Here is a 15,685-nt window from a genome sequence, read left to right on the forward strand (position 1 = left end):
CAACACTGTTACTTTAGTATGTCACACATAGATGCGAGCTCACAAAGATACCAATAATAAAGTCGATCCACTAGAGATACCAATAATAAAGTCGATCCACTAAGATTCAATATGAGCTACATTGATTTAGCGAGTTATATAAAACAATGCGAGTCATAGGTGTAGAGTGTTAGACTCAAAGAATAAAGCGAGCCTCAAAAGGATCAATGTGAGTCATCAAGTCACTGTATACAATATATTAATGCCACTATTGTTTAATATGCAACACAAAGAACAATATAGTGTTGCCACTATTATGTTACGTACCACAACACAATGCCACCCAAAGCAATGCTACAATTACGTAATACATACCACAAATCAATGTCATGCGATCTCAGGGAATGTCATATGAGCCAACACGAGCAATGCAAGCCACCACTATACGTATGTGATGCCTCAGATGTTAGATGTGTTGCCTCATGGGAAATCTCCCACAAAAGGGGGTCAATTTGATACAAGAGGCCAAACAGCTAGCTTTAGGAGGTCCAATATTGCTTAGAGGAGGCTCGATGTTCTTTATGTGACTTGAAAAAATGTTTGCTTGACAAAATTTGGCTTAAAAGGAAATCTCCAACTACTATATTAGGTCCAATGTCTCCTTGATTTGCCCTCAAAATGCTCAATGTCTCTTGAGATGACCCACAACTTGTTTTATGGGGCCGACTTGGTATTTTGACTTGCTTTCAGATACCTTTTAACCTTTTTGCTTGCTCACTTTATTTTTTGATTGGGTATCCACCCTTTCCTTTTATTGACTTGGCCCAATGGTCATATTTGACACGTTGAGGAGCCCTCTAAAGCCTCACACATGTGGTCATCCCCTCATTTAATGAGCCACAATGGTAGATCTCCAACATCCTGCTTGGTTTGCCAATTTGAGCACATGGGTTTGCTTAGAAAAAAATTGTAGATGACTTTTGACATATCACATGCCTTATTTGACCAAGGATTGACCTCAATATACTTCTTTAGTCCATACGTGCCACAAAAGGGGGACGACCACCTTTGATTGAGAATTCTCTTGAATGCCTTCATATCTTGACAAAATTTTCGTGAGGCATGGAAAGTACAAATTATGTTGAGCAATCTAAGCTTTTGTTGATTTTAACCCTTGAGATCTTGGGCATGGTGATTTGTGAACTGCCTTGGGAAATGTGAAATTTTGGAAAATGTGCGATTGCCATGTTGAGAACTGTGATATGAATGATGTTTTAAGGCCAGAGTGCATACAGATTCAATAAAAATGGCCACGTGGGAATGACATAGGTGTGCTAAATACATGGGTTGGACTAGCTCTACAAATAGTAATCACTCCTAAAAAGCCAATGGCTCCTCTAAACCATGTGTCCAAGTAGGTCCACTCTAAGTTATCCAATCTTGTACATGAAGAAAGGACCTAAGAATGGAGTCTAATCGGACCGGGCAGGGCCAACCATATTAGGCTCAGGACACCACGATGCATAACATCACATGGTCTACAGGGGTTTTGACTTGCATTCTATGGGCTTACAATGATGCTGCCAGATGAAAAACTGTGTATAGGTACCCCTGCTGAAATGTGGGCTAAGACTCCATTTTCGAGGACTTTGATATTGATGTTATAGCTTTGCAATGGAAAAATTTAGAAGGCAAGTGACTGTATGGATCTATACATACTGGTAGGAATCTTTGCTTCTTTGTACTGATTTGCATGGCTTTTGATTAAGCCACTTCCATGACATTGTCCACCAGTTTTGTAATGGAGACGTTTCCCGCCCAGAAATGTGGGTTATGGTTAAGAAGTGTTCATGATACTGTTGTAAATGGAGGGTTAGCCATTAAAAGAATACCACAACCTTATAATTATTACTTGGATCTGTTGAGGTGAAGTATTGGCAGGGAACATACGGTATGTTAATGGCTTGCAAATAATTAATAAAAAATAGACATGTAAACAGACTTTTGTGCTCCTGAGGTTTGAATATTCTTATGATGGTATCTTTAAGGTCGTGACTTTCACATCAAGCCTCTTACTGATATTTTGAGGAGCTCATCATTTAGGCAGGAAATATAGATTAAAATATCAACAGAAGTTGAATGTGCCCTATTAAAGTTGGTGTTAAAAAAATCACTAGATTATTTGCGAAGTGAATGTTGTTTGAACTGTGAAAGATAAATAAGAGTAGTATTCACAAGCTTTAAATTACATGCAATGAACCAAGTATTTTGACTCATTTCCCCATAGGCCAGGTACTATTTTATTTTGTTGAAGTTTGGTTGTGTTTGAATCTGTTGTATAAAGGTTTTGATTTATTTGGATTTTCATTTCTGTGAGATCTTGATGAAGTCTACTGTTGGTATGGCACTTGATGTTTGTAAATTATAGTTCATAAGGCATTGCACTAAGATATCATATTTTTACAGGTGAAATGCTGGCAAGTTAGAAAACAGATAAAAGCACCTCAGGCTGCAGGTGCCATCCACACTGATTTTGAAAGGGGCTTTATTTGTGCAGAGGTAATTCTACGGCGTTGATTTTTGTGTGCCTATACTGCTCTGATTGGTGTTATTTTCCACACAATTGTTAGTGTCGCAAATGTTTGGTTATACCATTTGAAGGAGCTACCCAAGTTAATATATTTCAGCTTGTATGGTGCCAAATTTTATTCAACATATTGAGGTAGACTGTTTTGGAAGATGTGTACCCTGTACAAGAGAACCCCCAACCTGACACAGGACAGATGCCAATTTCACTAACAACCATGCAGATGGGCATTTAACTAATTATTAACTAGGAATAACCTTTCTTGAAGTTTGTTTTATTGAGCATTATTTCAGAATGTACATAGCAAACTTGTAAAGATCCATAATTTATCCTGTGGTTGAGGTCTTGTATATAATGTGTGGGGATAGTTTGGTAGACTTTGTGGCTCATTTCCAATCAATGTAAACTGTAAATATGTTTTTATTATAAATACCTGTCCAATGTCAATATATGAACTTGAAAGGACAATGCATGTGATTATAAGTCAAAACTAGTGAACTCTAAAGACATCTTTCAATCAAAGAAGCCTTCGATAGTTTTTTCTGAAAGTATATATGCAAGATAAAAAATATCACAATCCATACTGATCCACTGGAGTTATTACTCAGGTAATGAAATTTGAGGATTTGAAGGAATTGGGTAGTGAATCAGCTGTCAAGGTACTGTTTGGCTTCTCTTTTCATTTTCCTTATGACTATTTTCAATGTTTTTCTTTTCTGCAGTCACTCACTTTAAGAAGTGAGGGCCGTTAATCCATTTTTTTTTCGTGAGATTTAATTTTCTGGTTTTTGAGACTTCTTGAAAAATGAATTTTTTGGAAGGTTATGTTTGTAGATTCAGCTGCCTTGAAATCTGTATCCAATTTAGGACCATGAGATATTGCAAGTATATAAACTAGCCTATCTGCATAGCTTTAAGTTGTGACAGATGTTTTGAGTTCCAATGCAAGATAGAGGTTTTCAAACGTTATATACGATACTTATAGTAGTAGAAATTTTATTAATGTTGATAGGTGAGCAAGCTTTAAATGCAAGTAGTGGAATATTATCATGTACGGCACCTAATCTGGGAGTGGTTAATCTGTGTTGAAAGTTAAAACATTAATTTTAAGAAGCATAAAATGTCACTGTATTAAAATGACGAAATGTATACATAGTTTTGGTATATGCTAAAAAACCATGGGAGTGGAAGCTCAAGAGGCCCTTTACTAGAGATGAAACCCTCTGTAATGTTATTTGCAAGTAGAATGCTGATACACAGTGTGTGTACATAGTTTTGGTATATGCTAAAAAACCATGGGGAGTGGAAGCTCAAGAGGGCCTTTACTAGAGATGAAACCCTCTGTAATGTTATTTGCAAGTAGAAAGCTGATACACATAGTCACACAATACTGTCTCTAGTAATTTTGGTTGAAAATAAAGGACCTATCATATTTTCCATCTATAATTGTGGATTCACACTAGGTGGAATGGAGGATGTCTGCTCGGGATGATTAGCCTTTTCATTCAGAACTATGTGTGCTTATTTCCTCACTTTTCTGCAATGATTAAATATGAATATGCCATAGAGGTCGAAATGACTTTTCAGCTTAAGGAGTGTATCAGGCTAAAATCTCAGGATTTGGCTTCCTATTATCTATGATATATTCTCCAGTTTCTAATCGGTACAGGTTTTAGAGTAAAGATTCTTTGTTTAGTATTTTAAGTTATATATGTGTGTGTGTGTGTGTGTGTGCACACACACATTTGAATGTAAAGAGGTTTCATTTGTGATTTCAAAATGAGAAATAACTGATAACTCATGCTCATATTACAAAGTTAATTAATCTAGGAAGACAACAATCATAGGTTTATAACCAATTTGCTACAAATTAAATGATCATATGACAAAGAAGAAGATAAAAATTGCAATTCTCTGATTCCATGGGTTTATACAGTAATGCTTGGATTAGATTATCTGGAAGGTTATCCAAAATTTCAGCATTTGGATTCCTATTATCTGTGATATATTCTCCAGTTTTAAAGCAGTACAGGTTATAAAGATTCTTTGTTTAGTATTTTAAGTTTTATAATTTTTGTGTATATTACATAAATATATTAGATACACACACACATTTGAAAGTAAAGAGGTTTCATTTGTGATTTCAAAGGTAAAAGACGAATTAGAATTAACTGATTACTTGTGCTCATGTTACAAAGTTAATTAATCTAGGAAGACAACAATCACAGCTTGATAACCAATTTGCGACAAATTAAAATATCATAATGACAGAAAAAGATAAAAAATTGCAATTCACCAATTCCATGTGTTTATACAGTGATGCTCGGATTAGATTATCTGGAATACTAATTTAAAGACTGTAAAAACATGAATTAAAAAAGCAATGCTTACTCATTATCTTTGCTTGAAGAGTAATGCACGTGGAAAATAATCACTGCAACAATTACACTCAGTTTCTGTAAATCAGAGAATTTCTCGTTTGCCTTTTTCAGTTGCTTTCCAAAATTTCTTTAGAAAATGTGTGAATCTCTTCTTAGTGTTATCTTCACACGTTTACAGGTATTTGGAAAAACATGATTAAAAAATAATGCTTACTCATTATGTTTGCGTGAAGAGGAATGCATGTGGAAAATAATCACTCCAACAATTTCAGTCAGTTTGTGTAATTCAGATAATTTCTCGTTTGGCTTTTTCAGTTGCTTTCCAAAATTTCTTTAGAAAATGTGTGAACCTCTTCTTAGTGTTTCCTTCACACATTTAAGAGGTATTTGAAGGTTTTAACCTCTAAAGTATGAGAAAAGTGTACATTCTTGTATTGAGGCTTCAATATAGTTGAATTGGCCTTGAATTTAACCATTTTGTCTTCTATTTCTCCAGCAGTTCAAATGGGCCCCACGATATACGGATTGTGTGCCACCTCATCAATGTGTGCTGTCTAGACCTATCTCCTAAACAAATCACCACCTTTCTTCAATTCCTGGTCAAACTGTTTGGTACATCGTTGCTGTCCTTGATATAATCAGGGAGATTTGATTTTGCCATTAAGATTGTGGACTTGGAGTGCATAGGATCTATATTCGACATGCTGGCCTGAGTGAGCTTCTCTTGGCCAATCCTTATTAGGGCCTTCAATTGTGTGATTTCAAAATCATTGAAGGTCACCAGGCCTGTCGGAGTAGATTGAATCTGGAGTGTCCATTCTTGAATGGTTGTGAATTCTGCTTCATTTTTATCCATATTGTGTAACTTGCACTTTTTTGTTGCTTTAATTTGATTATGAATCAGCCTGCTTGCGTGAATATTTGAGGAAAGCTGGAAGATCAATAGTCTACACTTTAGAGTAAGTCCCTTGATGCTTCACATTTTGCAGTTCCACATCCTTTTGTTAATCTAATCCTCCACATCAATTTCTGGACTTTCGGATAACTGTGCTATGTAACATAAGTGGATGCTACTGCTCTTGGGGCAGTTTCTTGCACTGTAGAGAATGGTTGCGCTCTGGTTTGAAGAATAACAATTTTGACCTGTTCTGTGTGTGATTCTTTTATGAACTTTCTTATTTACAGCCATCTTCTTGGGGTCCTATTAACCTCCGGATTTTCCTTTGCAACTGGAGGGTTAAGAGCCAGCTAACTTTCATCAAGCTAGAGCCTAGTAGTCAGAGATAGTTTTCAAGAGATCAGAGACAGGTTTTCCAGGGATCAATGTCCATTTTCAGAGACATATTAATCAGTTTTGGAGGAAATTGCTATTTTTAGCAGATTTCCTATTTTATAGGAGCCAGAGTTCTGTGGTCCTCCATAGGTCAGAGGTGATCACATATTTGGGATCCTTGCAACTCTGCGAGCTGACAATGCTGACGAGCTTTTTCTGGTCGACATGGAAGACATTGTTATCTTTAGTAGTTAGGGTTTCAGGGTTTATATCGTGATTCTAAGCATATATTTGGATTCCTTGACGAGACTGATTTCATTGACATGTGAGATGCTAGTGCTTTTATGCATTGTCTAAACTAATCTATTTTTTGGCCTTTTTAGCTGGAATCTGAAGATCCAATTCTTCACAAGATTGTAAATTTTCACTGATTAAATCACATTTTTGAATGCATAAATGGATTTAGTGCCCTGAACAATCCCCAGGGTGCTAGGATTGTGTAGACTACACAGCTCAAACCTGCAAATACTGCAAATCCCTGCTGGATTTCTGGAAAATTGGTTGGAAAATATGCCCAGAAAAGGGCCAAAATACAGAAGAGTTAGACTACATTGCAGTGCTGAAAATATCGGTATCGGCAAAATATAGGCGAGGGTCCAGAAAATATCTTATCGGCAATATCGACGAAAATATCGGCAAATATCGGCAAACATAAAAAATTCATAATATATCCATTTTTTTCAGATTTCTAAACATATAAAGCAATAACAACATGAACTAAACACATTGGCACATAAATATGAAGAAGACACTGATATATATGATGTCAAATAGAAATGATACATCAAACTTCAAAGGCAGTACCAAATCCTGTTGATCCCTGATAATTGTCTAATCACGGACTCAAACAAAATAACATCACATATATAAAACTTCAAAAGTATTTCATCATCATGAGTTATAAACTTATATGTAGCAAAAGTTGCAAAACAAATAAAACTAGCAGCTATCTATCTGAGACCATTGGCCTCTCCCTAGCAGCTTTCTTTCTGTCTTGTTCAACAATTGCTTCACGAGCTTTTTGTATAACCTCTGCACTAGAAACCATACAAGGCATTACATTTGCATCATATGCAGAGAGTCTAGCCAAATGGTATTTCAATTGTGTAACCCCTCCTGACATCTTGGTCCCACACAAGTTGCATTATATATAGGCCTGATGTGCCCCACCAACAGCCTCCCCATACTCCCAAAATGGGTCCAAGGCTTTTGGCATATTTGACATTTGTAGTGAACTAATTCAAACCTAGGGCGCAAAAAAAACAAAAAATTGGCATTAAACCCCCCAAAAGAAAATGAAAAAATAATAACCACCTCATTAAAAAAAATTACTACATTATATGCATTTTGCAATGTGAATGAAAAATGGCAATAAGAGGGTGCATAAGAAAGTTGAAAAAAAAATGAAGCTTGCTGTCCAAATATGGAGAAAACCCTTGCATTGGTTCGTGGGCATGAAAATCATAGCAAATGGAAAAAAACAAAGAAACAAAATGTTGGTAGGCAAAGAGGCAAGCAAGCATAACCCTAAATTCATTAACACAGGGGTTTTTAAGAACATACCTGTTAATGGAAGAAATGAAGTTTGTCTCACTATTCTTCAATCTTTGAGCCACAAAAAAGTCTTAGTTGGTGGTGATAATCGTTGTTTGATCATCAAACCCTCCTTGACAACCACCACAAAACTCTTCCCCTTCCTTCTCCAACACTCAGAAACAAAAATGCAGAAAAAAAAAACGATTTTTCCTTTTTGTAGCCGCGGCAAAACACGCCCGGCGATATTTTATATCGTCTCGCGATATTTTGCCGATATATCACCGGGAGCCAAAAATATTGCGATATTTTCTCGGCGATATTTCGGCTCGCCGAAAATATCTTGATATTTACGATATTCGGCGATATTTCGCTGATATTATCTTCACTGCTACATTGTACTTTTAGTAGTACCTATTTTTAGTGTGCCATATTTTTCAGTGACCTCCTAGCAGTACCCTACATTTTTTGTCTTTCTTACTTTTTAGAAGTTGGACTGCTATTTTTAGTATGTCTACATTTAGCAGTACTATTATTTGCAGGTGAGCAGTTGTTCCAGTTTGACACACGGCAGTCTCATTTTCTCAAGGAGTCACGAGTTACCTCAAGGCTTATTTGGTAAATTTGGCAGTTGGCTAAAGGTTGGGTTGCTTCAGTTTTATTCTGGATGGATGACTCGTCATTTAGTAAAGGAGGGCACCTTCCTTGAATGTCTCTCTCTTCGCTACTTTAGTAAAACCAGGAGAATGGGTGATGATTATTTTGGCCAGGGTAAATTCCTTGATTATTGTACATGTGGGGGAAAATTTATTATTGGAAATAGGTCACTTATTTGGAAATTTTGTTCAAGGAAAAGGCACACTTGCAGGAGCTTAGTTATTTATGGAGGAGGTCGACCCCATCCTAGCGAGGATTTCAAAGATATTTATGGCTGTTATGTGGTTTATTACAGCACTTAAAGTTCACTTATTACAACCACCTAACAGCAGATGTCTTTTGCATGAGCAAGCCACATCCTTTTCTAGGAATTTATATAAAGGCGGGGTGAATGGCATTGTTTAGGTAGAGTTTTTCAGCGAGCAGTGAACATTTTCTCTTTCATATTTTCTTTCTTTTCTATCTATCTACTCTCTTTGTAGAGCATACTATTGCAAACAGTTTTGTATTTTGTCAATGTGATCCAAACAATCTTTTGACAAATACAATGATAGAGTTTGACAATGCAGTTTCTTCACAATTTTTTGAATTTGATGGTTCAATAGTCTTGTTTTGTGTAGTGATGCAGGTGGGCTGTATCGATTGTTTGAAGTGCACATTCATTTTCTTTTCTTCTTTCATATATTTCGGGTTGAATTGGAATTATCTCATATTATTTAATTATAAACATTGTTATGTCTTTTGTTGTTTGCATGCATAACAGAATTATTTTATTTGTTGATCTTTCATTCTAACCATATAGTGATTGATAGTGCATGAACACTAGGGACACCCCTCTGTGATTTGAAAGGCACTAATCCGAATGGAGTTATTAGTGGTGACCTTAGGCTAATTACTCATAATAGTTCTCTCCCAAGTTTGAGTGGAGCAGATTTCAGTGATAATAAATTGGCACGATTGGTGGGGACATCGTCAATCTTCATATACTTCAATGGCAATGGTGAGTATTTATGTATTTGATTTATTTTATTTTGACACAACTACCTGATATCATTAATGTATGATTGAGTCATACTAGATAACAATTATCCTCTGTATTCAAAGGTTTCAGCCGGATGTATCCGGGGGCAGCGCCCCCGAAGCTAAAAATAGATGTAAAATTACCTTTCAAAAGTCTAGTAATTTCTAGTTAATTTGGGCTGTTCATTAGGCGGATGATTTGACAGTAGAAGTTATGTTTAATTTAAGGTTTTTTGCCATAGAAGGCAACCCCTCACTATATATGAGGGAATTGTATTACGTCTATGTATATCTGTATTCTGAGTGAGGAAGAGAGAGGAGATTGAGAGAGATCTACTATAGGTTGTATCTCTTCAGTTTGTTGGATAATATAATAAAAGAAGGATTCGCTGTTTCTCCGTGGACGTAGCCCAAACTGGGTGAACCACGTATATCTGTGTCTCTCTTGTTTTATGCGTTTTCTGTGTTTATATTTATGCAATATTTTATGTGTTCCATTGCTCTGTAATATATAATTTTCTAACAACTGGTATCAGAGCCGAAGGTCTATTTGGCTGATAAACTCGCAGGAGAGAAAGGTTCTTGGTTCGAGTGGGAGCAGTGGCGGAAGATGGTAGGCTTAGGGTCGAAAAATTCAACGGCCAAAACTACCAGTTGTGGAAGATGCAGATGGAAGATTATCTGTATCAGAGAGATCTGTACCTACCATTGAGTGGAAAGACAAAGAAGCCGACGAGTATGACAGACACAGAATGGGATATTCTCGATAGAAAGGCACTTGGAACAATACGGTTGTGCCTAGTGGCGTCGATAGCGTTTAATATTTCAAAGGAAACGACAACACAGGGTTTAATGTTGACATTAGCCAAACTATATGAAAAACCCTCGGCATCAAATAAGGTATTTCTTATGAAGCGTTTATTTAATATGGAGATGTCAGAGGGTGGGTCTGTCGCTGATCATTTAAATGATTTTAATACAGTTACAAGTCTGTTAAGTTCTGTAGGGGTTAACTTTGATTATGAAGTTAGAGTGCTGTTATTCTTGTGCTCATTGCCAGAAAGTTGGAATGGTTTAGTAATGGCCATTAGTAACTCTGTTTTGGATCTAGTACTTTAAAGTTTGATAATGTTGTCGGTGCTATCCTTAGCAAGGAAATGCGACGGAAAAGCTCCGGTGAGACATCAGGTAATGCTTTGAGTGCAGAGTCTAGGGGAAGAAAAATGGAAAGAGGAAAGAGCTTAGGATATCGTAGTAAATCAAGGAAAGGCAGACCCAAGTCTAGATCGGGGATAGTGTGCTGGAAATGCGAAAAGAAAGGACACCTAAAGAAAGACTGTAGATCTTGGAAGGGAAAAGGAGGAGATGCACAACAAGAAAACAATCATGAAGCAAATGTGACAAGTGAGGTGTTACAAGATGCTTTGATTCTTTCTTTTGAAAATATCATTGATTTCTAGGTGGTAGATTCAGGGGCCTCATTCCATGCCACACCTGATAGGAAACATTTTCATGATTATGTTCAAGGGGATTTTGGACAGGTTCGATTGGGTGATGATAAACCCTGTAAAATCGTTGGAATGGGTATAGTTTTCATAAAACAACAGAATGGAAATCAATGGCTATTGAAGGAGGTAAGGCATGTTCCAGATCTGAAGAAAAATCTGATTTCAAGAGGGTAGTTGGGAGGTGAAGGTTGCGTAACTACTTTCACAGATAAAACCTGGAAGGTCACTAAAAGGTCCCTAGTAATAATGAAAGGAGAAAAGGTTGGTACATTGTACTTATGCAATGGTATTTCTAATTCTGTTAATGCTTTAACCTCTACAGGAGAAGATACGACATTGTGGCATCACAGGCTTGGGCACATGAGTGAGAAGGGGATGCAGATTCTTCATTCAAGAAATTTGTTGCCAGGTTTGAAGCATGTTGATTTAAAATTCTGTGAGAATTGTGTTTATGGAAAACAAAAGAGAGTCAGATTCCTTAGAGTTGGGAAAGAAAAAAGAGCAGAAAATTAGAGCTTATGCATACAGATGTATGGGGACCTGCTCAGGTATCATCTCTTGGTGGCTCTCGTTATTATGTTACTTTTATTGATGATGCAACCAGAAAAACCTGGATTTATTGTATTTGAAATAAATTTGATGTATTTGATACTTTCAAGAAATGGAAAGCTTTGGTTGAAAATAAGACACGGAAAAGGTTGAAGTGTCTCCGATTAGATAATGAATGTGAATATTGCAGCAAAGAGTTTGATAGGTACTGTTTAGAGAATGGAATTCGCAGAAAGAAGACAGTTCCATGAACACCACAAGAAAATGGTGTGTCAGAAAGGATGAATAGGACAATCATGGAGCGTGCAAGGTGCATGAGATTGTATGCAGGATTGCCTTTACAATTTTGGGCAGATGCTGTAGACACTGTTGTTTATCTAATTAAACAGAGGGCCTTCAAGTTCCTTGGATGGTGGTATTCCAGAGGAGGCATGGACAGGTAAAAATGTAAACTACTCATTTTTAAAGACTTTTGGTTGTGAAGCCTTTGTCCACATTAATAAAGAAAATAGAACAAAGCTTGAGGCAAAATCAAAGAAATGTACCTTTATTGGATATGGTGTTAATGATTTTGGTTATCGCTTCTATGATTATGAAAATCACAAAATCATTAGGAGCAGAGATGTAATATTCAATGAAAAGGTCTTGTATAAGGATTAGCTGCAAGAAAAGAAACAGGAAAAAGAAAACAGAGAATACACAATGCTTGACGATATCACAGGAAAAGTGATGGTGCTTGAAAATCATAATGATCAACAACCAGAACAACAACCACAACAACAACAAGCACCTCAAACACCTGAAAGTGGTGTTAGAAGATCTACTAGGATAAGTAAACCCCTTGAATGATACTCTCCTTCATTATGTTATGTGTTGTTGATTGATTCTGGTGAACCAGAATGTTATGAAGAAGCAGTGCAGGTAGAAACCAGGAAGAAGTGGGAGCAAGCCATGAAAGAAGAGATGGACTCCTTAGCACATAACCAGACTTGGGACTTAGTCAGGTTGCTTGGAGGTAAAACAACATTGCAGAATAAATGGGTTTACAGGTTGAAGGAAGAAGATGGAGGAAAACAAGGGTACAAAGCTAGACTTGTGGTGAAGGGGTTTGCACAGAAGAAAGGTATTGATTTTGATGAAATATTTTTTCCCGTTGTGAAAATGACTTCAATAAGAACTATTCTGAGTCTAGTAGCAGCTGAAGATTTGCATCTTGAGCAGTTAGATGTAAAGACAAGCTTTCTCCATGGGGATTTGGAGGAAGAGATATATATGCAACAACCACAAGGATATGACGTAAAAGGGAAGGAGAAACTAGTGTGCAGGGTGAAGAAGAGCCTGTATGGCTTAAAATAGGCTCCAAGGCAGTGGTATCTAAAATTTGACATGTTTATGTCTGAACAAGGTTATACTAGATGTCACTTTGATCATTGTGTTTATCTCAAAAGGAAAAATGATGGCAGCTATATTATATTGTTATTGTTTGTAGATGACATGCTTGTTGCAGGTTCTAACATGCAGGAAATAAATGTGCTCAAAAGGAAATTGACAAACTCATTTGCAATGAAGGATTTGGGTGCTGCAAAACAAATCCTTGGTATGAGAGTAACTAGAGACAGGAAGAATCACAAATTAACATTGTGTCAAAGTGAGTACATAGAAAAGATGTTGAAAAGGTTTAATATGCAGAATGCAAAACCAATTAGTATACCTTTGGCCAGCCATTTCAAATTAAGTAAGGAGGCGTGTCCCAAGACTCAGGAAGAAATGGCTCATATGTCTAAAGTTCCATATGCATCAGCAGTTGGAAGCTTAATGTATGCAATGGTCTGCAGAAGGCCTGATATTGCACATGCAGTGGGAGTTGTAAGCAGGTACATGAACAATCCAGGAAAAGAACATTGGATGGTGGTGAAGTGGATTCTTAGGTCTTTGAGAGGTACCACAAATCAAGCATTATGCTTTGGTGGTTCAAACATTGCTCTACAGGGATATGTTGATGCAGATATGGCAGGTGATAGAGATAACAGGAGGAGCACAATAGGGTATTTGTTTACTATAGGTGGAACAATTGTCAGTTGGGTTTCAAAAATCCAAAGTGTTGTTGCACTTTCAACAACAGAAGCAGAGTATGTTGCTGCTACAGAGGCTAGTAAAGAAATGATTTTGTTACAAAAGTTTCTGGATGAATTGGGTAAGAAGTAGGAGTTGGGTAAGAAGCAGGAGTGCCATACATCTTGCAAAGAACTCTGCATTTTATTCCAAGACTAAGCATATATAGCTCAAGTACCATTTCATACGGTCAACATTGGAAGATGGACAGTTGAAACTGGAAAAGATACACACTAGCCTGAATCCTACAGATATGTTAACAAAAGTTGTAACCAGGGAGAAACTGAGAATCTTCTCAGTTTCAATTGGTCTTCAAGTATGATTAAGAAGATGAGAAACAACCAGGTCCAAGGTGGAGTCATTGTCTAGCAAATGAAGCAGCGGTGGAGTTGCAATAATCAGTCTCCAAGTGGGAGATTGTTAGGTGTAGAGCCTAATTTTCTTTGGTATTCAAAGGCTTTAGGCGAATGTACACCGCAGGAAGACTGCACACCGTAAATCACCCCCGGCTGGGGGGTCTGGGAGCCAACGGTCCTCCAGCGGGGGTTCAGGGGCAGCGCCCTGAAGCTAAAAATAGATGTAAAATTACCTTGTAAAAGTCTAGTAATTTCTAGTCACTTTGGGCCGTTCATTAGACAGATGATCTGACGATAGAAGTTATGTTTAATTTAGGGTTTTTTGCCCTAGAAGGGAACCCCTCACTATATATGAGGGAATTGTATTACGTCTATGTATATCTGTATTCTGAGTGAGGAAGAGAGAGGAGATTGAGAGAGGAGGGAGTTACAATGGATCTGCTGTAGGTTGTATCTCTTCAGTTTGCTGGATAATATAAAAGGAAGGACTGGTTGTTTCTTCGTGGACGTGGCCCAAACTGGGTGAACCACGTATATCTATGTCTCTCTTGTTTTATGCGTTTTCTGTGTTTATATTTCTGCAATATTTTATGTGTTCCATTGCTTTGTAATATATAATTTTCTAACAATAACAAGTGGACATCTCCAAGATTTGATCACGCATTAGCCATAGTTTCAGGCATGAGTGATCTTGAGCATTTATTTTGGAACACAAGTGTGGATCGCCACATAAAAATATCAATTGGCGATTCCATTGCAAAAAGATCGTGATTGATCATGGACATTGAATACATATGGTTGGTGTAGGATATTTTTTGGAGTTTTGTCACAGTAAGAGGGGAGAAGATGAAATGATGAAAGTCTTCCAGAGTTTCATGTCAGATTTATCAATACATTTGATAAGATTGATCCCATATTCCAGCCAAGAATTATCATGGTGCGTTATGCCTTTGCTTTTGAGTCAGAGTTTCATACTCTCTTTGATCCAGATTGGATCATTATATTATTTGTCATCCATCTTGATACTTTTAGAGTGGAAAAAATAGAGGAATCAACTCACAAGACCATTTTATTTGATGGGTCCCAATTTGGTGAATTGGGCTCTGAAACCTTTTGGAAGTAGTTTGAGGAATTAAATGATGTTTTTGCAGTACAACTTCTTTTTTAAGTTCCACGCAACCTAACGTTTTCTACACTTAGATACCTTTCCAACGATGCAAGAAAGGCCTCAAACAATGTCTGTATCCAAAAGTTATGTTGCCCAAAAATTGACCTTTTTGTTTTGACCACCATGATTTGAGAGGATGTCACATTAGCCCCCATTATTCGTGGAAAAGGGGCTAGCCACATGATCATGATGAAGGTGACTCTAGATGAGTTAATATTGTAACTCTAGTTAAGACCTGGTCCTAAAATTTAAAAAACAGTGTTTTATCCCTTATACGCGACATTGCCCTGAGTTAAATGCGTGTACACGCGGGTCTGTGTATACCCAACCCACGTGTATGTATTAAAACACTTAAAAAAATAAATAATTCCTTATTTTCGGGCGGAGATCGCGGGTTTTACCTGCTGATCACCTGTTAGTGCCCGTGGCCCAACTGTTCCCAACCAACTCCTAACTAAAAAACTACTTTGGAGATGGTATAAAAAGACATCAAAGGGAAGGC

General features: G+C 37.1%; 1 protein-coding gene across 1 annotated transcript in view; it reads left to right on the top strand.

The window, feature by feature from the left end:
* Positions 1-15,685, top strand: part of LOC149226057 (GTP binding protein) — a 202,339-nt gene that overhangs the window by 156,087 nt on the left and 30,567 nt on the right. The window contains exons 10-11 of the mRNA XM_089377396.1: positions 2,446-2,538; positions 3,175-3,225. Coding sequence (XP_089233522.1) covers positions 2,446-2,538; positions 3,175-3,225 — 144 coding nt within the window. The remainder of the gene's footprint in view (positions 1-2,445; positions 2,539-3,174; positions 3,226-15,685) is intronic.

This window comes from Pinus tabuliformis, chromosome J (assembly GCF_031772625.1).
Source record: "Pinus tabuliformis cultivar Carrire ecotype Pingquan chromosome J, CPIR1, whole genome shotgun sequence".
Classification (NCBI taxonomy): Eukaryota; Viridiplantae; Streptophyta; class Pinopsida; order Pinales; family Pinaceae; genus Pinus; species Pinus tabuliformis.